The 26,330-nt window shown below is 36.8% G+C and overlaps 1 protein-coding gene across 1 annotated transcript in view; it reads right to left on the minus strand.

Annotated features, from left to right (window-relative positions):
• Nucleotides 1-2,210: 2,210 nt before the first annotated feature.
• LOC133526256 (zinc finger CCHC domain-containing protein 24-like) overlaps nt 2,211-26,330 on the minus strand; it is a 32,968-nt gene continuing 8,848 nt past the window's right edge. The window contains exons 2-4 of the mRNA XM_061862798.1: nt 17,176-17,367; nt 10,039-10,203; nt 2,211-8,073 (exon numbers count right to left, since the gene is read on the minus strand). Coding sequence (XP_061718782.1) covers nt 7,960-8,073; nt 10,039-10,203; nt 17,176-17,367 — 471 coding nt within the window. The 3' untranslated portion in view covers nt 2,211-7,959. The remainder of the gene's footprint in view (nt 8,074-10,038; nt 10,204-17,175; nt 17,368-26,330) is intronic.

Genomic DNA, 26,330 nt, shown 5'->3' on the forward strand with positions numbered 1-26,330 from the left:
TTTTGTCCGCCATTCACGAACCTTTTTAGGGTTCAGTACCAAAAAGGTAAACGGGAACCCTTATGGTGCGACTCTGTCTGTCCGTTTGTCTGTCTGTCACGTCGCTAAATGTCACGAGATCTACCTACGCAATCATTTTGAAAGGAATAGTTACAAACAAGGCTAAATCAGACGCATTGAATGAGATTACACTAAAGACATGATCAATGAAAAAAGAAATGTTGAATGTCACCACTTGATAAAGAATTATCTCTAAAATACCAACATAATTAGAATTACATACATTAGGTTGCACAAATTAGTTAGTTGATTTGCCGATAGATGGCGCTGTAGGCACTCAATTATCTATACAAAGTAATAGTTCTAGTACTCCTTCTAGAGTAATAGATTGTTAACCAAGGGATGAAAGGCACTCATTTCTGCCGAGGTAGTTTGGCGCTTGAACGCAGTGAGAGCGTCAATATTTCGAGACTGAAATGATGCCTTTCATCAAAGTTAAACACTCTACTTTTCATTTCGAATAGGAGGAAAGTAAAATAGATGTGTTTTTTTTAAACATGACTAAGTATAATTTTTATGGCATTTCCTGGGGGTAATTTTAATTAACCATTTAGGTAAAAGTATTGTTATTTAAGAATTGGGAGTCGTCATCAGAATGGAAATTGTATAACAAATCCATTTAAAACCGAAAGTCAATTGCTTATCGTAAAAAAATGAAAAAAAATCGTACTTGGAAAGTAAAATGCTCTTGTGCAGAAACTTATCATTTTCTGCAAACTTTTTAGAACAACAATGACTCTCTTTCAGGGCATGATAAATGATAAAGTCTTTCCTATTTATAGTTGCATGAGATTATTCAAAGTTTGTACGCAACTCTCGGTGCGCGAGTTACACGAACTGTACTTGACCGGTTTCTTAAAATATATTTTTCAATAGTTCTCGTTACAAAATGTTTACCTTTTCAATAACAAAGTGCTAACCTGTCGATAATCTCTGCACAATAATTGAAAACAAAAACATAACGACCTATAAATACGTTACATCAAACAATTGACGGCAGTATTTACTTGAATTTAGAATTGCGTTTTATTACTTTTAAAATGGCCGTTAGTAAAGTGACAGTTATTTTCTTGGCAGCAGCGTTGGCTGTGTGTGCTTTCGCAGTAGCACAAGGGCCTCAGGGAGGCCCTCAAGGATCTGGGCATATCGACTCCCAGGGTCAAGGCATTATAAATGGAAACCCAAAGAATCCAGGTCAGCATTCAGATCATAGTGGTCAACGGCTGAAGCGCTCGATTGGGCATAAAGACGGCGATGGGAATGCGTTCTTCGAGCCAGCATACGAAAGTGCATTCGCAGGACCTCATAGAATGAGAGTGCCAGGATTCTTGCATCAGTAAAATTGTATGTATCGATCAGTGTTAGCCGAACGTTAATTAGAATTGAAAAAATTACCAATTACAAATTGAACCGTAAAACGTAACGGACGGTTACAGTTTACGGTTCAATTTGAAATGGTTTTGTTCAATTCTAATTAACTTTCGGCCAACACTGATATCGATTGATTTAAAAATGTAATATTATTACAAATGTTAACTATTTTATGTAACTTCGTTAATGGTTTTAAGGCTTACAATAAAAAATATATTGATTCAAGTGTGTTTTTACCTGCCGATGAGAAATGACAGTCGTTCAATAATACTTGTATGTTTATACATAATTGTAGTACCTATGTAGTTCGGTTTGCGCTTGTGAGGTAAGTACTTCATTGTTTACAAGTTTACACACACTAAAGGATGAATCACGCGAGAACGGTCCAGAGGGCCTACCGCGAACCACGTTCGACGTGTTGCCTCCCTGTTACACTTACGTGCGAATTTACAAGTGCGACAGAGAGGCAACACGTCGAACGTGGTTCGCGGTAGGCCCTCAGGTTTGGGCCGAGGCGTACGACACTTATTTATTGATTTATTTGTTTATTAGGATCACCAACAGAAGATACAATTCACATACTATCATTTACATACATACTAAAAGAGCACAGACCTCGGCTCTCCGATACATATCGCGCGAGTGACTAAAACATGTGAGTTTAAATCGTAAAATTAGTTTAATGTTAGTATGTAGTACCTATGTATGTTGTTACATGTCATTAATTATATATATAAAAAAAATCAAAGAGCATGATCAGGCCAAAATTAAACAAGAAATGTTTAAACTCTTTTATTTTAATAGAAAGTTATAAATCATCGTAAAATTATAATTACTTAAGTAACGAGTTACAATAATATGTTCATCAATAATAAGGAATACAAAATCGGTAATACTCATCACTAAACTTACTCTATTTTTAACATAGTCGTACATATAAGGAAACGCAAAAGGTCTGTCTTCCAACTTAGAATCAGACCAAGACAAGTCTCCAACGATTTTGATAGCACACGCAATGCAAGTTTTTTTTATACCACGTAGCCTATGAATGCCTGCAACTCCAGGTGTTACATGTGCGTTGCCGTTCCTTTAAAAACCTGTACACTCCTTTGAAGAACCCCATACTGTATACCCTGGGGAAAACCTCGCCAAGGAGCTCATTCTACAGCCGGAGCGTACGCGGGAAGAAATTCCTCTTAAACCGCACAGTGCGCGACCATTTAGTCTTTTAGAAGTTTGAAGTTAAAAACAACACTTGCACTGCGTGAGCTACCAAAATTGTTGCAGACTTGTCTTGGTCTGACTCTAGTACTCCTAAGGCCACAAAATTAACTTTTTTTTTAATAAAACATGATTATACTTATAAAACGGTTTTAAATGAGAATGACTGTACTGCACGGGTTATAAAATACAACTAAATATTTAAAATTGCCTTTTTTGTTATTCGGCAAGTACCTACTTATACCGACTTGCATTATGGTTCGTGTCATTCACGAAGACGCGTGCCTTGACTTCGTATTGTCATGTTTTTAGGGTTCCGTAGCCAAATGGCAAAAAACGGAACCCTTATAGATTCGTCATGTCCGTCTGTCTGTCCGATTCTGTCACAGCCACTTTTTTAAAGAATACATTTGTCAAATTCGCTCGTCATCATGAATGACATGAACATGCATAAATTTTGACGTCTACTAAATAATTGAAAATGTCAAAAAAATCTATCGTTTATAAAATACGTCAACGAGTTATAAATGCCAATAAAGGATCGCAATCACAATAACTTTTTTTTTATACTTCTGTCGCGTGAACATCCAGAAGGAATCAGTGTTATGCTAAATATATTAATTCATCCTATTCTATTATTTTACAAGCACCGTTGATTCAGCGATTACTTATATTTAAAAATATATATGAATTAATGTAATAAACGGTGCAAATCTCAAAAGTAACAAAAAAAAAACAAAAGAACACAATATAATATGATCTCAGTTATGGCACATACTAGCTTATTCTATATATAACTATTTTTATATCGCTTTGGTTCAAAATAGGTAATCCAATATTCATCAAGTGTAAGTATTTATAATTATTTAAAATAAAATTGCTTTCTTATAAAATTCTTCTCTCGTTTACGAGAAGTAGAGTAAGTTTAGAAGTTTAGAAGACGAACTTTTAGTTTGAACGTAGACATCGGAGTGTCTATCAATATGTTAAACGTTAAAAATCTATGGCATGCATAATATTTTCGATAAAAAAATTCCAATACGTATACCAAATTTATCAGAAATTTTAATTAAACTTTTTAACAAGGATGAAAATAATTATAAGATCGAACAATAGTAACAACATAGTTAAAGTATACAATTATTACATGAACGAATTACTTGATTATTGTTCAAAATATTTTAGAAAACAATAATAAATAAATATTTGTACCGTGAAACTATCCATTTTGCCCTGAAAGATATGTTTGCTTAGTTACGTAATAAAGATCTCAACATATACAACATACATTGACATTCTCGTATATCTCAGGACGGGCCTTAAGAATGGGGCCAGTACAGCGGTGTCATGCACATGAATTCAAGCCAATCGTGCAGTCTAACGCCACAACGCGATTGGTCGATGAGTTCGCATTATGCGTCATTGTATGTATGCGGAATTGGTCCTCGTCGCAACTAGTTGCGTTAGACTGCACGGTTGGCCCGAATTCGTGAGTGACTCCGCTGAACTAGCACCATTCTTAGTGCCCGTAAGGCCCGCCCTTGGATATATATATGTCAATGACAACATATTTTAAGTTTGAAATATGATAATATGGACGGGGATGACAAATGAAGGTACTCCCAAGGACAAAATGGTGAGATATCACGGTACGGAATAGTATAGTTATTGTTTACGAATAAACAATTTGAATTCTTACTTACAGTTAAAAAGAAGGGAAAAACAAATATGTTATGTTACGTATTGTCCAATAGTACACTTAAAGGATTAAATTTGAGTACCATTTCGAACCTTGGCAATGGCAATTAATGAAAGTCGCTAAGGACCTCAAACTATTGTCACTGTGACAAGGTAGGTACGAAATGGTACTGAAATAATTCCTTGACCATACCTACATATCGAATAGCACTTTACGCGACCTAACCTAAATAAACTGGTTTGTTCTTGTTAAACTGGTTGGTTGTTGTTTGGTGGTGTGCCGCTTTCGCTTAAACAAAGACACCCACATTAGAAGAAACCGGTTTTTATTGTTCTAAACCGGTTAATCTGAAAAGAACTTGATGAAAACCGAACTTAAAAGGTTTTGCGCCAAGTACATGAGAACGGTTTAGAAATTTAACCAGTTTCCGAGCCTTGGACATAATAAACTGGTATAATGCAATTAAACATACATAAAAGTCTAGTCTAATGTAATTAAATCTTATAATTAATTTTGGCACGTTGAAGAATTCACAGATTCTTTGGAGTTGTCTGTGACTCGGGATCATTGTGGACACTTAAAATCATATGTATTTAACATTTAAAATCTTTTGCGATGTGAATATCATATGAACGATATACATATTCAGAAAAATACCTTCGGTATTATATAAAAAAGTACCAAAAATAAACAAAAAAATTAAACTGCCCCGAGCCACATTATTTATAAAATTGTCGTTCTTAATTTAGCACAATGAATAAGTATTGTAAGTCATGCATAAAATAAACTACAAATAATTTTGTATATAATTGACTTTGATGATAGTGATAATATTTTATTAATTATATCAGTATTTTTTTAAATATAGAATGATAATCGAAATGAGAATGGTGATAAATGAATATAAACTTTATATCATTATATACATAATAATAGCTGCCTTTACATCAATGAATATTAGTAAAAACTGTTAATAAATGTACAATCAAATGCAAATAAAAACATCTAACATCTTCTGAATGCAGAGGAGATCAGATGTGTACACCTACCGTATGTTTATTAACCATTTACTCAATATTCATATTTAGGTCATACTGAGCAACTTTTATTATGGGGCTAACCCCGGATCAAAAAAAAAATTTACTCTACCATAGAAAATTTTAACGCCAGACCAGCAGATGTACGAAATAGCCAAGTTTTATTTTGATATTTCGGGGTTGCTCCCATAGTAAACGTTACTCAATGAGACCTAAACATTTACGGATTTGAGTAATGGTTTTAGTTAATAAACATACTGTATATCTGCAGCTGAATGTAAGTTTTAAAAAAAATGAAACATTTTACATTTTTAATAACAAATTTACCGTCTAAATATACAAATAAATCCATAAGTAACCGTAATGCCATTTGGAGAAAACACTTATCATATATCTAATTCAAAGGTCCACTAAAACAACCAAAGCACTCAATTAAAATTAATAAATTTCAAATGCTTGCTGATTTGAATATAAAGGACAAGACTTTAAATTAAACCAAAATTGCTTATTTTTAATAACAAAACTTTCGTGAGACACAGACATATTAAATACATTAAAAAGGGGTCACTCACGTGTTTAACATATTTAAAAGGGCTTAATACCTAAACCGTATGAAATAATATGTATGATATATTTTTTCTTATTTAATTATGAAACATAAGTATTTTCAATGTTCAGTACCCCTAGTGTAAATATTTTCGACAGCGAAACGTGACGTACGCGTTTGCGTTAAGTCTCATTTTGTATGGGTTTTTGAACAGCGCGCCAAGCGGGACGTTTTGGAAAGTCAAAAATCTCATACAAAATGACATTGTATGAGATTTTTGACTTTCCAAAACGTCCCGCTTGGCGCGCTGTTCAAAAACCCATACAAAATGAGACTTAACGCAAACGCGTACGTCACGTTTCGCTATCGACTAAATTTACACTAGGGGCACTGATATCATCGCAAAATAATTAGAATCACTCGATTGCTCGTGACCCCGCTTTACAAAATGATAAAAAATCTTTGAAGTGATACTGCGAGTACCATGTCCAATTAAGCACTATGCTAGAAATCAAACACCCATAACAATAGCAATATACGAAATATACAATTAAATATTTCAAAACAATTATAAAATACTCATCTTAAATCTAATAACGGTCGATCGTTTTGTTTACATTTGCCATTTATGCGAATCTAAACCTTAATTCTTTGGAGAAACACAGTCATTGGTTAGAGAGCAACCACTTTTTAAGTGTTATACTGTTTATCAATGGATAAATTAAAAAGGGACAATAGTTATTCGTTTTACAAGGGGGCAAAATTGTTGTTTAACCCCTAGTGGTAATATTGATAACTGAGCAAGCGAAAGATTCCAAAATTAAGCCACGACCGTAGCGAGTTGTTCGAAAATTGAATCTTGAGCGATGTGATTGTTTCAGGGCAAATGGGTTAAACAAACTTTGCCACCAATTAAAATACTTTTTTTTTCACCACACATAAGGAAAATACTAACTGTTAAGTATCAAATAAAATAAAACCAAATCAATTTAATATAATTTATCATTCAAAATCATCATTTAATAATCAATTCTGCCAGCCAACATAAGGAAACAACTCAAAATTTGCATTTAATTCCTTCGTGTGGATAAAATGAAACTTTCACATCAGTTTTTGAAGTATCAAGAGAGCCTTTATCAGGGTGTGGTGAAAAATATATATTTTAAATAAACGATCATCTACGGATCAAGACTTTCTTAGAGTATTATCTGTACTGAGATAAGTCTTTATTTTGATGGTGTATTTTTTTCTTCCACACCACAAGTACATAGGTACACCAAATTAAGAACAGCGTCGTTATCAGTCGGGAGAACTTCGATACTCGATTCGATACCTCACGGTGAACTTGATCTAAACCAATACCTCCTCCCGATAGGAATAAGTACCGATTTGGCGATTAAATTACCGAAAAATTATGAAATGATATAGACTGAAAAATTATACACGTAATGACATGATAAATTCTTAAGTTGCCGTAAGTTCAGAGACGGAAAATTTGAAAAATGGGATCGCTTTTTTAAATCAAAATTCCGTTTACAAAAAAATTATTAGCAATCTTGAGGGTTTTCTCTAGTGATTTCACGAACATAGATCTAAAATGGAGCATTCCACGGGCTGTCGCATTTTATTTCCTGTGTTGCGACTTTTTTCGGCGTTTAAAGGAAGCAATTATTTTTTTGTGCATATTTTTGACCATTAGTCACAGAAAAGGAAACTCTTGCACTTGCAAATCTTTAGAAAATTCGCGTCTGTACGGAACAACGGAAGACAATTTCATGGAATACTCCAAATGCATTTTAAAAATTTGTAACAACTTATGTACAAAAACTAAGAATATGAATATTGCTTCTAAAAATGCACAATTTTCTTTTTGAGGGAAATCATCGGTTTTTGTTAAAACTTACAGCAAATTAAAATTCAAAAACATTATATCTGCGGTCCCGAGCACGCACATCCATCTCGCTCACACTTTTACTCAATGAGAGTGAGAGAAGAACATGAACCTACGGGGCGTCAATCCAGGTCTAGTATTCTCGACGGCAGTAGTAACCAAGCGAGCGGCACTTCTGGCACAGGTGCTGTGGATGGATCTTGGACTGGTCACTCACGTCCAGGCCATCTGGCTTCTCGAGCGGTCTCTGAAATGTATAACAATTTTCATAAGAAAATCTCTAAGACTCAGAGTTCTCATGTATATTTTGACGTTGGCTGTGAGAAACCAGCACATAGCCCAACCCCACAGAATTTTTTGTTTTTTAGGGTTCCGTAGTCAACTAGGAACCCTTATAGTTTCGCCATGTCCGTCTGTCTGTCTGTCTGTCCGAGGCCTTGCTCCGTGGTCGTTAGTGCTAGAAAGCTGAAATTTGGCATGGATATATAAATCAATAAAGCCGACAAAGTCGTACAATAAAATCTAAAAAAATTTTTTTTTAGGGTATCTCCCCTACACGTAAAGTGGGGGTGAACATTTTTTTTTGCTTCAACCCTATAGTGTGGGATATCGTTGGAAAGGTCTTTCAAAACTAATAGGGATCTTCAATAAGCATTTCTTGATAAAGTGAATATATTCGGAGATAATTGCTTCGAAAGGTAAAAAAAATGTGTCCTCCCCTCTAACTTTTGAACCATAGGTCCAAAAAATATGAAAAAAATCTTAAGGGTAGAGCTTAAGAAAGACAATAAATGAAAACTATAGCGGATATGATCAGTTTAGCTGTTTTTGAGTTATCGCAAAAAGTTTCCCCTTCATAGTAAAAAGACGTACACCGTTCATCCCTTGGTTAACAATCTACCATACTTTAAGCTCCAGTTTAGCTTATTGTGACGGAAGAGTAACTACGGAACCCTACTCTGAGCATGGCCCGACATGCTCTTGTCATTTATATATTTTTGATTTAACCCTATTGAGAGCTATTAAAGTTCAAATTTTTACAAATATTTTTATTACATGCAGTAAGGGGATAAGAAGGCCCCGGTAAACTTGGCCGAATTTCACATTCCCATACAAACGGAGTTTTGTTTTCATTTTAAAACTACGTGTTGGATTGTAATGAAACCTTGCAGATATGAGTTATATAGTCCCGTAATTAGTTCATATAGCTCCAGCCGGGCTAAGATGGCCGGTTTTTTATCATGTGTCATCATGCCTGTCACGTTCTAACAAATATGTAAGTGCGAAAGTGACGCATGACATGACAAGTGATAAAAATGCGACCATGATACCGCCGCAGAAGTGGCAGCATGGTTCCTTTTTTATCGCTTGTCACTATGCCCGTTACTTTCGCACTTACATACTTGTTAGAACGTGACAGGCATGATGACAAATGATAAAGAGCCGACCATCTTAGCTCCATAGTTTATAACAAAAACGAAAGAAAGCTTGACTTTTTGTATGAAAAATTCGCAGTATTTTTTTAACTATGGTATCTGAAGCTACATAAACTAATTCTAGGACTAGATTATATATATACCTTATCCTATTGTAAGTACAAAGTATCAGAGCAATTTATCTAGTCGTTTTAAAATGGAAATAGTCACGTGATCTTTCAGAGCATCTATCATCCCGATATATTTGTCGATGTACGATTGTAATCTTAACTAGGCCCCCAGAGCTCTCGAGGCTCTACCGGGGTTGTAGTTGCTGTGAAGGGCAAGCAACGCGCTTGCGTCGAGCTGAGTTCCAAGCATCTGGATGGCTACTTACCATTGGGCAGCATTTGTTTGCCACCGTCCATAGAGCAAGTGGTTGAAAAATTGTTAGAACCGACATATAAGGACAGGCCTTACTAAGAATGGTGCTAGTTCAGTGGTTTCACTCGTGAATTCGAGCAAATCGTGCAGTCTAAAGCAACTAAATGCGACCAATCGGGCGCGTGATGCGAACCTATCAAACAGTCGCGTTATGGTGTTAGACTGCACGATTGGCTCGAATTCGTGTGCGTCGTCGTGGGCCCCATTCTTCAATAATCAGTAACTTTATTTTCCGTAAGGCCCGTCCTTAAATACATGTCAATGATTAGAACATTTTGAAAATAACTAAGATATTTTCAGGCATTGCAACTAGTTACATCCAAGCATTCCAAGTTAAAATCTTGTAAAAGTACCTGCTTGTGTGGAAACACGTTGATTCTGCACTTGATGCACTCCTGCCCATTATTGGCCCAGGAGTTGCCAGACATCCACTTGCGCTTGCATTTGGGACACTTGTATTCGCCGAAGCATCGCTTCTTGCCCTGGTACGGCGTCAAGCCCTCGCCTTTAGGACGAGCCTGGAATAAAATGTCATATAGATTACTTACTTATTTATTTACTTGGCTGGCGCGATGACCCAAAATGAGTCTTGGCTTCTTGTTAGAGCTCATATAGATAAGGTGGGATTTTTAAAATACAGAATTATTCAAGATACCTATTCAGAAGGGCTAAGATGCTCGGCTCTTTTTCATTTGTCACCATGCCTGTCACGTTCTAACAAGTATGCAAGCGTGAAAGTGACAGGTATAGTGACAAGTGATCAAAATGGAACCATGCTGCCACCGATCAACAACCGGATCAACCTTACGCATTCAGTAAATTGCAAGCTACTGTTTCACAAGGCTCGGAAACAGGTTAAATTTACAAACGGTTACCATGTACTTGACGCAAAACCTTTTTATTTCTGAACCGGTTTTAAAACCGGTTTTAGGAGAACATTTCCATAAAGAGAATAAAAACCGGTTTCTTCCTAAAACGGTGTCTTTTTTACGCGGCATACCACCAGGCCGGCCGGCCTGGCCGTGCGTCGCTCGTTAAATAAACCGGTTTATTTTGGTTAGAGTAATAGTAGTTTATGTGACTGCTACGTAATAAAAGGCATTAAAATACACGAGTGTGGATTTAAGAAAAGAACGAAGTGAGTAATAGGATCACACGAGTGTTTTAATGCCTAATTATGTACAGTTACATACACTATTTTATCTACACACATATTAACTTTCTATGATATATTCACTAACCCAAACTACAGGGCATCGTTGCTCTCTTGGTGGAACTCGCGGATAAGTGGTGGCGTCACCGAAATATTTTTATCGCTCATTTTACACGAAACTTTTGCTATAGTTACTTTAAAAACAACAAAACATATTAATTTTATAGTTAAAAGTAATTAATAGATAAACTGTACGTCAAATGGCGGCAAATGAAAACTTTTTTCCACGCATGTCACGCATTCGTAGTTTTTTTTTAATTCAGAGACAAACTAGAGTCGGGGGGCCTATTTCCGTATCATTCGATACAAACTAATATCCGAGATATGTAAAAATTGTATTCAATTGACACTTCATTTCGAACAAAAAAAGCATCTTGACTGATATTAGAATAGAGGTCAAATGGAATTGTTTTTTTTTTTCAGAGATATTCGAAATTTGAAGTCATAACCAAATCGTAGTTATGAAGCAATTACAACATCATCACAGATAAGAGTTGTTGTAACAAAACAGTTTATCGTAATGGTGGCCATTATTTACGGATTTTGGAGGCATCATAGAGGGTTTATGATATGTGTGTAGATAAAGTTCATAAAACATTCTCGTTCTTATGAAAGTTCGGAGAAAAACCAAAGTAAACCGGTATTTACCGCTTTTAATTTCGCGCATATAATTAAATATTTTTTACTACTGTTTCCGAGCCTTGCTGTTTCGTAATATTTTAATAAGCTTCGTTGCCTAAACACGGTACTCGATTGAAAAGCTCTCTATCATATCAGCGGCGGCATCATGGTTCCACTTTTATCACTTGTCACTATGTCCGTCACTTTCGCGCTTACATACTTGTTAGAACGTGACAGGCATGGTGACAAATGATAAAGAGCCAACCATCTTAGCCCAGCAGGATTGTATAAAGTACTATAATAATAGCATATTGGCGCTGGCAAACAAGCATATAGACATTATAGACTTCATAAACTTGCGACGCTCGCATAATCAACGGAACCGTACAAGGGGCCCATTCAACCTACCGCAATAACACATCGTGACACAACCTCCACACTACTTGAATTTAACATGATTGGTGGCTACGTTACCGCCTATCACTATCACGCGTCGAATAGGCTCCCAGCCCTATTCGAGTGGGTAGTCGATCGAATTACATCAGGTCAGCAAATGCTTGAGAATTGAATGTGGCCTCGTTCACTTTCCTAGAAGGTAAGGCTAGATGGGATGTTATGGTTAAGTGAGGCCTTTTGAAGCATAACAAGTGGCGTTTTAAATGTAAACAAAGAATGTAACTATGGTGATATGTTACAAAGTATTATTGGTCTTACGTAGTAGATATGAGTAGTTCGTGAATTTAAGATTCAAATGAAGTACTTCACTGGATTTTTCATTCACTAGTTCAGTTCGGATTCATTTAGTTCTTTACTTCAGTAGTTCACTTCAATTATATTTTCATTTACCAGCTCATTCGCCTAGAGTGACAAGGACGCCACGTTAAAACATTGTTAAAACCTTCGATTCATAAATTAATTTATTTGAGCGATTCATATTGAATGAAATTGTCTGTCAAATTCTTCATTCAACTCAATATATCCGCGAATGAGAGATATGAAACCAGAGCTATAACCGCGAAAATCGAAGTTCGTCAATTGCGGGCATTTTCTCTGTCACTCTAATTACGTTTTAGTAAGAGTAACAGAGAAAGATCCCCGCAAGGGAACAGCACAGCGGATGTCATTTCAGATCTAGAGCAGAGCCCAACTGGGGAAGTACCTCCACCTACTACAGAAAACCACAGCCAAATAACACTATACCCTACTCATAGTGTTGTGTTCCTGCCGGTGAGTAAGGTTGCCAGAGCTCGACGAGGGTGCGGAGTGTTAGGGTTAGCAACACGCATGTAACTCCTCTGAAGTTGCAGGCGTTTATAGGCTACGGAGACTGCTTACCATCAGGCGGGCCGTATACTTGTCTGCCACCAACGTAGTATAAAAAAAAAATTAGAATTTTTGATTTTCGTGGTATGCCCCCAGTACTGTTGATATAGATGGATCTGTTGAGCTACTGAAGACTGAACTAGTGAACTAAAAGAACGAAGTACTTCACAGCGTACGAAAGATGCATATCAATCTTTTCTTTTCAGATTTCTCAGTGACACAGGTTGCGCATAACTATTACTTGACTATTACGTAGGTATTTCTTTTTTTTATCTATAAATCTTGTAATATATAAACCTTCTTCTCATAGTCGCGTCGATATCAACTTCCCAAGTAGGTATGTGTAGTGTAAATTTATTTGATAGCGTGACGTGACGTACGCGTTTGCGTTAAGTCTAATTTTGTATGGGATTTAGAGTTTCCAAAACGTCCCGCTTGGCGCGCTGTTTCTAAATCCCAAACAAAATGAGACTTAAGGCAAACGCATACGTCACGTCACGCTATCGAATAAATGTACACTAGGGGTTGAGATATGCATAGTATTAGGTTTGTATGTAAATAAGTACTTATATAATATTGGCAACTTCTAATGTATGCGCCAATGATTTTTCGATCATATAAAAACGATTTTTGACGTTTGATTAATTGTAAGACAGTTAAATTGACCCAATGTTTTTTAAATATAAATTTTACCTGTATTATTAATTGGCAGTATTCACCTAAAAAACTAAAACTAAAACTAGTGCCTACGCCAAATCTTGGGATTAGTTGTCAAGCGGACCCCAGGCTCCCATGAGCCGTGGCAAAATGCCGGGACAACGCGAGGAAGAAGAGTATTCGCCTAAACATTCATTAAAATAATATTCAACGCAGATTGTACGTGGCAGTCACGGAGCCGTAGCCGGCTATCAGATTTGACCATTAACCATTATAAATTGAACCGCAAATCGTAACGGACGGTTACTGTTTACGGTTCAATTTGTAATGGTTATTGGTCAATTCTGATAGCCGGCCAACATTGGCCTGTATCATACCCACTACCGTTCTGTTACTCGACAGTCTCCACAAAGCAGGCATTGTGACGGCATAACGGACACAAACAATCTTTGTTCCTGAACTGTGACCTAGGGCTGCCCCGATTTAAGATGAAGAGCATTCAATATTGTTGAACACTTGAGCCTTGTTCGAAACTTGGCGATTGCTTTGGTAAGGTGGTTTTCGCATTGGATGCGTATTCGTACGTTCAAAATCCAAAATTCAAAAATTTATTCTGCAAGTAGGCCTCAAGGGCTCTTTTACAAGTCAATACAACATTTATAGTAACATCATATAGTGACATGAAAAATACATAACAACATTTATAAATACAACAGCCAATACCTGGGCAAACATTACATTATAATAATCTTAAAATAAATAATTAATACAATACAATAGAGATGTATAGTCTCTATGGTTAAAAACACATTAAATCTGGAGATGTAAAAGGTCCCCAATGTCAGAGTACTAATACTAATAAAATTTGGAGGTGTAAAGTCTATAAAATTTATACTAAATAAATAAACCGCGTCTGGACTGTTAAACTAGCAGTCTCATAAACTAATGCTACATTCTGTACATAACTAGTATGTACCAAGTCAAGTATCGTTTCGGACGCGAATACGCTATACTGTACACGCATATAGAGCTGTCTGCATTAACATATATCTAAGGGCGGACCTTACGGGCACTACGTGTAATAATGTTGCTATTGCAGTGGTGTCACCCGCGAATTCGAGCAAATCGTGCAGTCTAACGCAACTAGTTGCGACCAATCGCGCGCGTGTTGCGAACTGAGGGCCTACCGCGAACCACGTTCGACGGGTTGCCTCCCTGTCACACTTACGTACAAATGTACAAGTGCGACAGAGAGGCAACACGTCGAACGTGGTTCGCGGTAGGCCCTCTGATCAACCAAGCGCGTTGTGGCGTTAGACTGCACGATTGGCTCGAATTCGTGTGCGTGACACCGCTGTACTGGCCCCATTCTTATTGCCCGTAAGGTCCGTCCTTAGATATATGTCAATAGCTGTCACGCTCATACACCGGAGCAACGTGCGAATTCGCATCAGTGTGTTAACCGCGTATCGCTTGTAAACTTGTATGATTATTGCAAAATCTTCGAAAACTATATATACGTGCCTGTCGCCTTTAGTTACATGCAGAATATCTAAATCCTAAAAATGGGTTTCTGTTTTGGTCAATGCATTCAATTAATCGGACGAAAAGAAATTAAAAGAAAATTGATTTAGAATTTAACTAAACTGAGAGACTAACTACTGAGAGATTATGTGTTCAAAGTATACAAGAAATTGAAAAAAAAATTATCCTTTAGGAGTATCAGAGAACTTGAAGCATCGGAATGTATTTAAAAAATATTGCGGCAACCGAAGAAAATGTAAAAAAACTTGTACCCTTACAAAGTAAGCATACAATTCGATAATTTTTTAAAACAATTCAGCTCCTTAAGACGCATCTGGGGTCAAAACGCACATGTGCTAGCCCTATAGTATCTAAAGATTTAATTTACGACCTCACGCCAGCTATTTGTCTTAGTTTTTGCTCACTCGGGCCGAAAAATTATGGTTTAAAAGCTTCTTTTGTTTTTGGAGTACGGCACTTTACTGTTGAAGTGCGTGAACTGTGAACCCACTTGGCTTTACTTATTTGTGATATAGAAATACCTACTGATAAGCAGAGCACAACATTTCTGAGAAAATTAGAAACAGTCTTTGTAATTTTTGCATCTGAAATCTTAGGAGTGCCTATTACTTGCCTTACTTGTACTGAGAATATTTATCGTCAATTTTTTATTTATTTATTCGAGAAGCCCCAAGCAAACCCGTTTTCAAACGACTACTTCGCAAGCATCTTCTGTCAGAAGAACTGAAATAAAGTTCACCATCATGTATATGTACATAATTATATGTATTAGTCTATCTTTTATACATTATATAAGTAGTAGTATTTAACTATTTAGGTATAAATTTTTAATATTATTTGCCTTCACGTTTAATTTTTGCCTTATTATTTGTTATTATTTTTTCCTGCACCAACATACACAAATGTCTCTGTTTGACCCAACGGTTGACTGGTTGAGAATGCCTTTTGGCATTAAGTTCGCCATTTGTACATTTTTCTTTATGTGTGCAATAAAGTTTAAATAAATAAATTAAAAAAAAATGTTATGTGACAGTCCAATCAAAAAGGGACCTTATGGCGGACGGCGCTTAGTATCCGCGCGCCGCTAATGATGGCGTAAGCGCCGGCCGCCATAAGGTCCTATTTCATGTGGACTGCGTTATATCAAGAAAGTCATCTACTCGTAGCGTACCTATAAAATATTGTATGAATTCTTTATTCTTCTACAGCAAATGTCAAATTATTGGCACCCCGCCCGCTGGTAGAGGAAGCAGTCGTTGACGGATCACAAACTTTCATTAAATTCCGACATCAAGGACACTCCGATACTACATACACCTGTTTTGTTTTGTACTCGTAATAATGCGTAAATTTTGTGACTGGGCATGATTTAGAAAAGAAATAGTGAATGACTGGATCTCTCAGTAATTGCTGAAATAATTGTTTTTGAGATTTTTTATCGGTATAGTATTGATATAGATCGTGCCTTTCACGAAGACACGTGCCTTTACTCGTAATGCCATGTTATTAAAGGTTAGATTTGATCAATCTGCGCGTCATCGTGTATGACACGAACTATAGCTAGGAAAATGAACAATGAATACTGCTTCCTACTGAAAATGATTATTTTTGTGTTATTTGATAATTTTCTCGATATCGTTGCAGATTTGTCAACTTGCCGAAGTCAGTGTCACATCTTAATAGACATGTATTTTTTATCTTTTACCTAAACATAATAAATGTAAAAAAAAAAACTCGACTCATTTCCATTTCCACCCCATACTAAAATACATGACATACCTAGCTAATAACAAGAAATGCAATGAAAGTTTCAAAGCCTCTTATAGTGCAGCGGTCTCAAATAAGACTACTCTATAACATTATCTTTTTGTATTATTTTTTCTTGTTTATATTTTTTTGGACTATAGATTGGCGATGAGGCTTGAATTGACGATTTTCTTCAGTCTTGCCTGTTTGCTATAGTAGACCTAAACCAAACCGTAAAACTTCTCATTCACGCTCGCGTGGTCGAGAAGATAGAGATATGACCCCCGGTCCTCCGTATGGTTTGGGTCAAGTATAATGAACTGGTGTCGTCTGAAGGTACTTGGCTGGACGTATACTGTACAAAGAGATTAATAGTTGGTCTTACCTGAGGACAATCTCCGATGTAATGTCCCTTATTAAAGCAAAGGTGACACATATACGCGGGCGGTGGCGGGCGCGGTGGACGCCGTAGCGACAGAGCTGCTAGTTGTTCTGCCAAAGAGCTGGTGTCGTCTGAAGGCGCTTGGGTGGACGTCGCCGCGGTGGGTAGGGGGCCCCATACTGAACCCGGGAGCCACTGGAAGGAGACAAATGGTGGATTAGTTTTTAAAACTCTGGAATGTCCAGGACTGTCTAAGCAAGCAAACTGCGCCGCTTTAAACATTTCGCTATAATGCTTATCTATCATATAATATTCTGTTCCAATTGAATATGATTTAAATTTCAAGTCCTATACATTGGACCTGGGGGCCTTAAGATATTTGTTGTTAAGTTGCTAAGGGGTAAAGCCTACAACAGTCAAGTGTTGAGCTGTGTCAGCCTGTACGTGCCCGACAGGTACGTGTGGCGGCGGCGCCGACCGCGGCTGCTGGCCGAGCGGCGCGGGCGCACCAACCTGCTAACGAAGGCGCCGTTGACGTGCGCTGTGCGGACCCTTAACCTAGTAGCCGAGAGCATTGATTTGTTTTGGTGTTCACTGACTGAATTCACAAAGTCTACATTGTTCACATTATGTTATATGCGCCATAAGTTAAAATAATTTTTTGTTAATAGTTACACTATTGCCTTAGGTTTAGTACCTGTAAAGATAGTTGTAAGTGTGGAAATAAAAAAAAAATAAAAAAATTATATTAATTATGAAAATAAAATTCGAATGATGTAATTATGTATGCATATTACAGCTATGTATGCACGTGGACATTCTTGTATATAGGCATGGACTTTTATTAGTAATAAAACATATAAGTTGGCCGATTTTTAATATTCTTGCTTATACAATTGTTAGGCCAGGCAACGAGTGCTCAAAAAAAGTTATATGTAGAGGGTAATGCTTGGAACACATTTTTTGACTTCGTAACTTTGTTTGGGCTAGTTAGGAGGTGAACATCAAAAGTCCCTGGACGTAGCCCTTGATCTAGGAGAGAGAGGGGGATTTGAACTTTGAATGTCCAATTTTTCGATTAAATTTCGGACGGAATTATGCGTCTTAGCGACATGGCCATTGGAATGGTGTCAATGTTATACTATAAATAAATTTGGCGCTCCAAATTTATACGAAAACGATACCAAATATGGCTTCACTGAACAAGATAAAATTGAGAGCCCCAAATAAACTTTCAAGGTTACTAGGTTAAGTTTCCTGTTGATATATATATCATTCAGTTCATAAGACTAACATAGATTTTTTAAGAAACTAAATTACTAACCAATTTCTATGGATTATGGTCCGAAATAAACAATTTTTATTTTATTTATTTATTTATAATTTACTCGATTTTTACGGTTTTGTTATTTTTTCATTTTTTTTTACCACGACGGTGGCAAGCAAGCATACGGCCCGCCTGATGGTAAGCAGTCACCGTAGCCTATGGACGCCTGCAACTTCAGAGGTGTTACATGCTCGTTGCCGACCCTTTAATAATCTGTACACTCCTTTTTTGAAGAACCTCATACTGTAGACCCTCGGGAAAACCTCGGCAGGTACAACCGGAGCGTGCGCGGGCGCGTTTCATTAATTTTGATTGATTTTATGAAATTAGTACATAAAGTTAAAATACTTACATATTGAGGTGAAATAAATGCTTAAAGTATAAACAATAGATGCTTGTTATTTTGACACGACCTTGAAGATTTCTCATGCTGATTGATAGGGTAAATCGTCTATTAATGGTCACTTTACAATAACTGAACACCTTAGGGGCTGTTGATTGATCAAATCCTACTAAGTAAACGGAAGGGGAGTCTCGAAAAAATCACGAATGATCATAATGTAGGTGGGAGGTCTAAGGAGATATCACGTATACATTTTTTAAATATTTTTTTAGCCATTTATACATCAAAAACTAGTTAAAACGTAAAAACGTATGACGTGATTAATGGACAACCCGTAACACTAAAAATGATTCTGTTTATTATTTGACAATCCAAGTAAATTTTCAGACATAATGTTATTTGGATCACTTGAATTGTGTGAATAAATAAATATAATTCTTATTTTAGCCATTTTAGTGTTATGTGTCCAGTTATTAGAAGGTCAGTAATAGACGATTTACCCCAAATGAAATAAAAAACGGATCATCACGATCGTGAATGTCGTATCAAAACAAGACTACAAATTGTCCAATCAGAACAGACGCGGCGATTTTATTCGAATTTCGAATGTCAGTCAGACATTCGAAATTCGAATAAAATCGCCGCGTGCGCCGTGCGCTCGCATCTGCTATGCGCATTACGACCCACCGCGCATGCGCGTGGAACGCTACAGACTGTTAGGATTAATCATTTCGATTATGACTAAGGATTTATTCTCAAATAGATTTAGGTCACCAGTAGGTATCACACAATTGGGTACAGTCACGACTGAAAACATCCACACGGTCGAAGTGCCAAAAATATGTGTACACGACTTTATGGGCCATGTATTAGGGTAGTGTATACATATTTTTGGGACTTTTTCCGTATCGATATTTTCAGACGTGACCGTACTTGACACATGTCGAATAGAAAATGAGCCATCTATTATAAAAAAGTGGAATTTAAAAAGACATTGTGATTATAATATTTTTTTAACTTTCAAAATGTAAAAAGACAATGGTACCATTCGATTCCTTACATTTTATTGAAAAATAAATTGTATACCAACTATATACATAAATGCAATATTTCAGGGTCAAAATAGCAATTCTCTTCACATTACAATATCATTTTGTTAGAGGCGTTTCAATCGTTGAGTGCAAGCGTCAGACTTTAACTCTCATTTCTGACCTTTGTGTTGGTTAAATGCCATGAGCCATGAGTCCTATATAGACATTTGATTCCCAGTAGGGCTAAGATGGTCGGCTCTTTATCATTTGTCACCATGCCTGTCACTGTCACGTTCTAACAAGTATATAAGCGCAAAAGTGACGGGCATAGTGAATAGTGATAAAAATGGAACCATAATACCGCCGCATAATACAGCGAGGAAATGCTGGCACCATGGCGCAGGGGGATATTTTTTAGTATTTTATTTTTAGTTTAATATTATTTATTTTAAGATTTAGGTTTTAACTTTTATAGTTTAGTTATATAATTGAATTTATATCCACATTATTGTAATTATTAATTATTGTATTTGTACAAAACATATGAAACCACACACGGAATTTTAATCAAAGTTTAATTAACCAATCATCATCGTTTATGGGTGACGCGTATAAATACTCCAAGTGGTGGTCTCATTATTAATAGAGTGCTCAACGACATGTAACTGATAATAAACTTTATTGCAACGACTTAAGGTCTACAATGGTCAGTTTCGTGTTGCTGTTAGAATTGGTGTCGGAAGCTCTCGAGTGCTGTGATGATTCGTCATCAACTTTCTGGATAGTGCAATGGGTTTATGAAAAAAACAACGTTTCTAGTAGGTATCTAGTAATCTTCGGAATCGAAATAAACGTCAATTTTGACATGTCGTTTAGCTATCGATTTTTTAAAGGTTTTTCCAACATCTTTCCAAGATCTTAAACGTGTCTTAATCATTCTTCGCATCGGGCCGTTATAGTAATTTGAGAACGCGTGAATTTAATTGGAATATGCCGCGACGCGAGGTACGCGCGAGAACATCGTGTGCTCAGTTGCTCGCTCGGCACTACCCTGCCTCCTGTATAGAAACTTAACCTGGTTTAATTTTTCATGCCTTTTAATACATTGACGGCCTTTACCTTACCCAGTTATCTTCGGATCTTCGGAATCGAAGGCGTCCCGCATTTTAACCCAAGTTCCGCAATTTGATCGCAAATGTACCGTAAATCTGTGCGCTAAGTTTGGCAACCCTAGTCACTAGGAGGACATTAAGGTTAATTATTAAATGTAAAATAAGTCCCCCTGTCTCCCACAGTCACACTAGACAACATTTTTATTTTTATTTTGTGATGTCTCCAAGTCATTTTCTGGTCAAGTTCCCGTATCTGAACTGATCCTTAAGGGTTAGAAGCATTTATAAAGTAGCTTACATATAGTTCTAGTTCTAAACGCCCCTTGCAAAGTAGTTCATATAATCGGAAGAAGTTATGTGTTAAGATTATCTAGTTATTAGTCACCTTCATCGCCTCTGAATACAGATACGAAAAATAACGGTCTTCCCAGAAGCGCTGAGCCCTCTCAGCGCTCCAGGAAACTTTTCTAAAAGCAGTAAAAGACGAAAAACTAGTTCATATAATCGGAAACAGTTATGTGTTAAGATTATCTAGTTATTAGTCACCTTTATCGCCTCTGAAAACAGCTACGAAAAATAACGGTCTTCCCAGAAGCGCTGAGCCCTCTCAGCGCTCCAGGAAACTTTTCTAAAAGTAGTAAAAGGCGAAAACAAATTCCCAGAATTCTAACAGATTCCATTTTGATATTCGTCATTTTTCATTGTTTTAATTAGTGTTAGAATCATTCGCTAAGCTGGTGACGTTAAAATAAATTTGCTTAGAACTGAAAGTTAACATGCTCAAGAACTAGAGTTAGACCAAGTTAAGTTGGCAGCGATTTAGATAGCATACACTGTGCGAGTGTTTCTTTAACCGTCAAACTTCTATGAAATTATGACTCTACCGAATAATCAAGTTCAAAATGGTGAAAAATAGAGATACACTGCTCCTAAAAATACGTGTGATACCTGTACCCCTAGTGTAAATAAATTCGATTTTGAAACGTGACGTACGGCGTTTGCGTTTAGTCTCATTTTGTATTGGATTTAGAAAGAGCGCGCCAAGCGGGACGTTTTGGAAACTCAAAATCCTATACAAAATGAGACTTAACGCAAACGCGTTCGTCACGTTATGATGTCGATAAAATTTACACTAGGGGTACAGAAGGCGGAATGATGTCAAAAAAAATATATTCGAAGCATTTATCGACACAAAAATTGCAAAGCTATAAACAATTAGTACGAAAAAAAGTTTTTTTCATCACTCTTGCTCGAAAAGATCTTATTTCATTCTGAAGGATAAAGGCATGTATTATTCCCGCGGGAGTTATAGATTGTAAAAAAAACTTTAACTCCCTCGGGAGCTACACACCTAGATGTGTAAGGCTGTATGAAATTCCTTTACGTATCACCTTCACCCATCGCACCAGATACGTAGTATTTCCGGAATTAATTTGAAGTAAGTCAAGCCAATATTTCATTGCAAGTTTGAGAATAAAAAAAAATATATAGGACATTATTACACAAATTGACTACTCCCACAGTAAGCTCAATAAAGCTTGTGTTGTGGGTACTTAGACAACGATATACATAATATATAAATATTAATAAATACTTACATATACAAGGTGCCCGTGAGCATTGCGAGACATTTTAACTAAGCATTCCTGGTAATATTTAGAAACTAAAATGTCATATAATTTGTCATGTCAGTGTCAGTGTCATTTTCTGGATTAGGCCTAGTTTCAGAGATAATTAAATGTTTTTCGAAATCATTCTTTCAGTATAAGTCGGTACAAAACACATTTTTGACTGCGGTATTGCCACTTTGAGGTCTAGTGTGGACATACCTATTGATTGACATCGAAAAATTAAAAAAATGTATTCGAGAGCCTACACACAAATAAAAAAAACTTTTTAGTTAATTTTAGGTTATGTGTTTATCAATAAAAATTATGTTTTATGTACAGGAGTGTTCAAAAAAAGGGAAAAAAAATCAAAAAAAAAAATTATTTTGTCGAATTTCACAAAAAGTCTTATAACATGTTTGGCTTCTGTTGCCATCAGGAATGCACCGTTAAAATCTCTCACAATGCTCACGGCCACCTTGTATAAAAAATACCCATGACTCAGGAACAAATATCCGCGCTCGTCACACGAATAACTGCCCTTACCAGGATTTGAACCCGGGACCATCGGCTTCATAGGCAGGGTCACTAGGCCAGACCGGTCGTAAAACCATTTTTATTTATTTATTGTATGGCATATTCTACGTCACTGGATGAAAAATGGTCAAAATTAAAAAATATATATATTTTAAATGTTTGCCCGCTTCAGGTAGCTGCTGCATAGGAGATGGTCTTGAAGTCTTCTGCGTGTCCTGGGCATTAGTGAGGGGGCACTCCAATACCACGTGGTCAATCGTCTGTGTGGTGTGACCGCAATCGCAAGCAGGAGATATGCTCCATATAACCACATTTTGCCTACATCTAATCCAAACTATGGTCATGGAAGCTCCGCCATGTTTACATCACACGTGAGCGGCAAGTTACCTATTAACATATCCGGTGCTTTGACACCTGAGCCTGTCTCATTAGGGACGTTGGCTGGACCTTTGTCCCATCTGACACTGCCGATTCAAATGAGGATTTATGACTGTTTGTTACGGATTTGTTATGTATCAGTAACTCTTATAATAACTCTGTTAGTTAAGGTCACATGTAGAAAAGTGCCAACACGTCGGTTTTCACTTAATCATAATAATTTATTTACACGTCATAGATTTTTTTTATTAAATCCTTTATTTACAATAACAATATACATGATTGAAATATACAGATGATTACTATAACTAGCTTATATTTAAAATAGGCTCTTGAGGTATTGTACCAAGGATGCTGGCGGCATTCCCTCATTGTATTGCAATACTGATACGCTGTGCGAGGAAGCCGCCAGCTCTTCGGTCATCAGTTACGTCAACCAGACGTTTCGCGATTTCTCCAAAAAACTTGTGCTCGCTGGGACCCCATGGACCTAGAGTTTCAACGTCAAAACAAAATTTACTACAATATATGATAGTTATTACAACTTACAAACAGTTTTGATTAATTGCTTTATGTCAGAAGATAATAATAATTATCAATATAATAATCGCCATGTTGGATGTTGAGTAGACGATCATTGTTCCGATAGTCGTGTCAGCGAACGGTCTCATAGTGAAAAGTCTAGATCAACACCTAGAGAGACTCTCGCTGGGTGGCTGGATCAAGGGTCAGATGTAGAAGGCGGTAATCTTGGACACGGCGCGTATAGTACGTCGGTTCCTCTCTCTGCGGCCCTGACCACCGGCAGCTTGGGGCCTGCTCCGCTGCTGGCGGCACCCAAGGTTAGGTTTTTTATAATATGTTTATATGTATTTTATATATTATAAAATCCTAGCCTAAGATGAAAGAAAAATAAAGAGCATAATTGTCAGTATTATAGTATGTTTATACGAAATTTTATGCCTTATACGCAATAAATTGGTCATAACTATACATTAACTATAAAACGATTGCTGGTTAAGCCACTGCTTTAGGCGGAATTTAAAGCGTCAGTTATGTTTTTAGGAAACTTATAGGCAGTAGGACGTATAACGTGAGTGAGTTTAGATGACTTGGTCAACTTCCGGCTTATACCCACAATCTTATCGGCGTTCCGCGTTTCGTACGAGTTTAAATCCAAAATGTTTGAAATTATTAAGGATAACGAATTGAATCAGGCGGTACTTTGCGGAAATTCATATTAATTAAAACACAAAATATTACTTTGCTATTCCGCGAAAAGAGGCATCTGGGGAGAGAGAAGTCCGACGACTGAAAGACTTCGGACCGTCAACATCTCCTGAGGATGCCGCGTAGAGGCGAAACACGTGTCGAGTTTTGTACTTTCGAAGGTGGATTGTTACATTTATTTGCGTATTTATTTTCGCGGTGGGAGGGTGGGAACATTAATTGCATGTAAAAATACGCAAGTAAGTATAACGGGTTAACACTGATTGACTAGCACGTTATCTTTTCGCGGATTAGCAAAGTTATATTTTGTGTTTTAATTATTAAGGATTATTACCACAGAATAAATAATAGTATTACCGTACAGAAAGGACACTTCCTACAAAACCGAAGCTTGACAGCGATTCAGGGACGAATCATGAATGGTAATATACCTTTCGGCTATTTAGGGTTGTCAAAACTCAAGTCATTATTTTATCTGTGGTCGTGCACGCATAGGGACGTCGTGTGCCAACCCTAATAATTGCTCGGAGCAATGATGAGCCGAGAATGTCCGAAAGGAGAAGTGTCGGTCCACTGACCAGAGGTTTGAAATAGATGACGTTGTGAAAACACGACAATTCTTTGTTAGACTTTATCTACGATACTACACCTTATAAACATTGAGTAATAATCCCTAATCTGAACGGGAACTTTATAAGTGGAAATTTGCGTAAGAATTTTGTCATGATATTTTCCGGAAATTTCGAGAAAATTCTCATACCAGGAAGTTCCCTGTTGGTAGGACTTACAAAATTTGTTTATTGTTTATTGCGTTTCCACGTTGTTACATAATAACCCTGCAAGGTCACAGAATTTTAATATCACGTACAACTTCTAAAAACATTGCCAGAAATTTATCAACAATACAGATACGCAAGCTTCTTGAAATAGCTGAATATAACCGTTTTTAGGGTTCCGTAGTCAACTAGGAACCCTTATAGTTTCGCCATGTCCGTCTGTCTGTCTGTCTGTCTGTCTGTCTGTCTGTCTGTCTATCTGTCCGAGGCTTTGCTCCGTGGTCGTTAGTGCTAGAAAGCTGAAATTTGGCATGGATATATAAATCAATAAAGCCGACAAAGTCGTACAATAAAATCTAAAAATTTAATTTTTTTTAGGGTACCTCCCCTACACGTAAAGTGGGGGTGAAATTTTTTTTTCGCTTCAACCCTAGTTATTTAAATAAAGGGTTTTAATTGCACATTTCACTCGTTTTTGAAAATACCGGAGTTGCGGTATTGCATTTCAAAATATCGGTTATATTGCGGGATCCCAGTACTGGAAGCCCTAATGATACACGTGGCCAGGTAAAACCCTAATTTTAGATCGCTATTTTAATCCCGCGGTCAGCATTGAACATGCGCCGTGAAACAAACGAGCATCAAAGGAATGGGTTACTTTTGAATCTTTGATTGATATCATAAATAAATATGTGGTAAGTCAAAGATGTTTTCTTTCAATGTCGCCGAGTATTTCTAATATAGGAAAAAAGAAATGCCATTATAGCAGAATAAATAATAATACGGTCACGTCTGAAAATATCGATACGGACAACGA

The sequence above is a fragment of the Cydia pomonella genome, chromosome 16 (assembly GCF_033807575.1).
Source record: "Cydia pomonella isolate Wapato2018A chromosome 16, ilCydPomo1, whole genome shotgun sequence".
Lineage (NCBI taxonomy): Eukaryota > Metazoa > Arthropoda > Insecta > Lepidoptera > Tortricidae > Cydia > Cydia pomonella.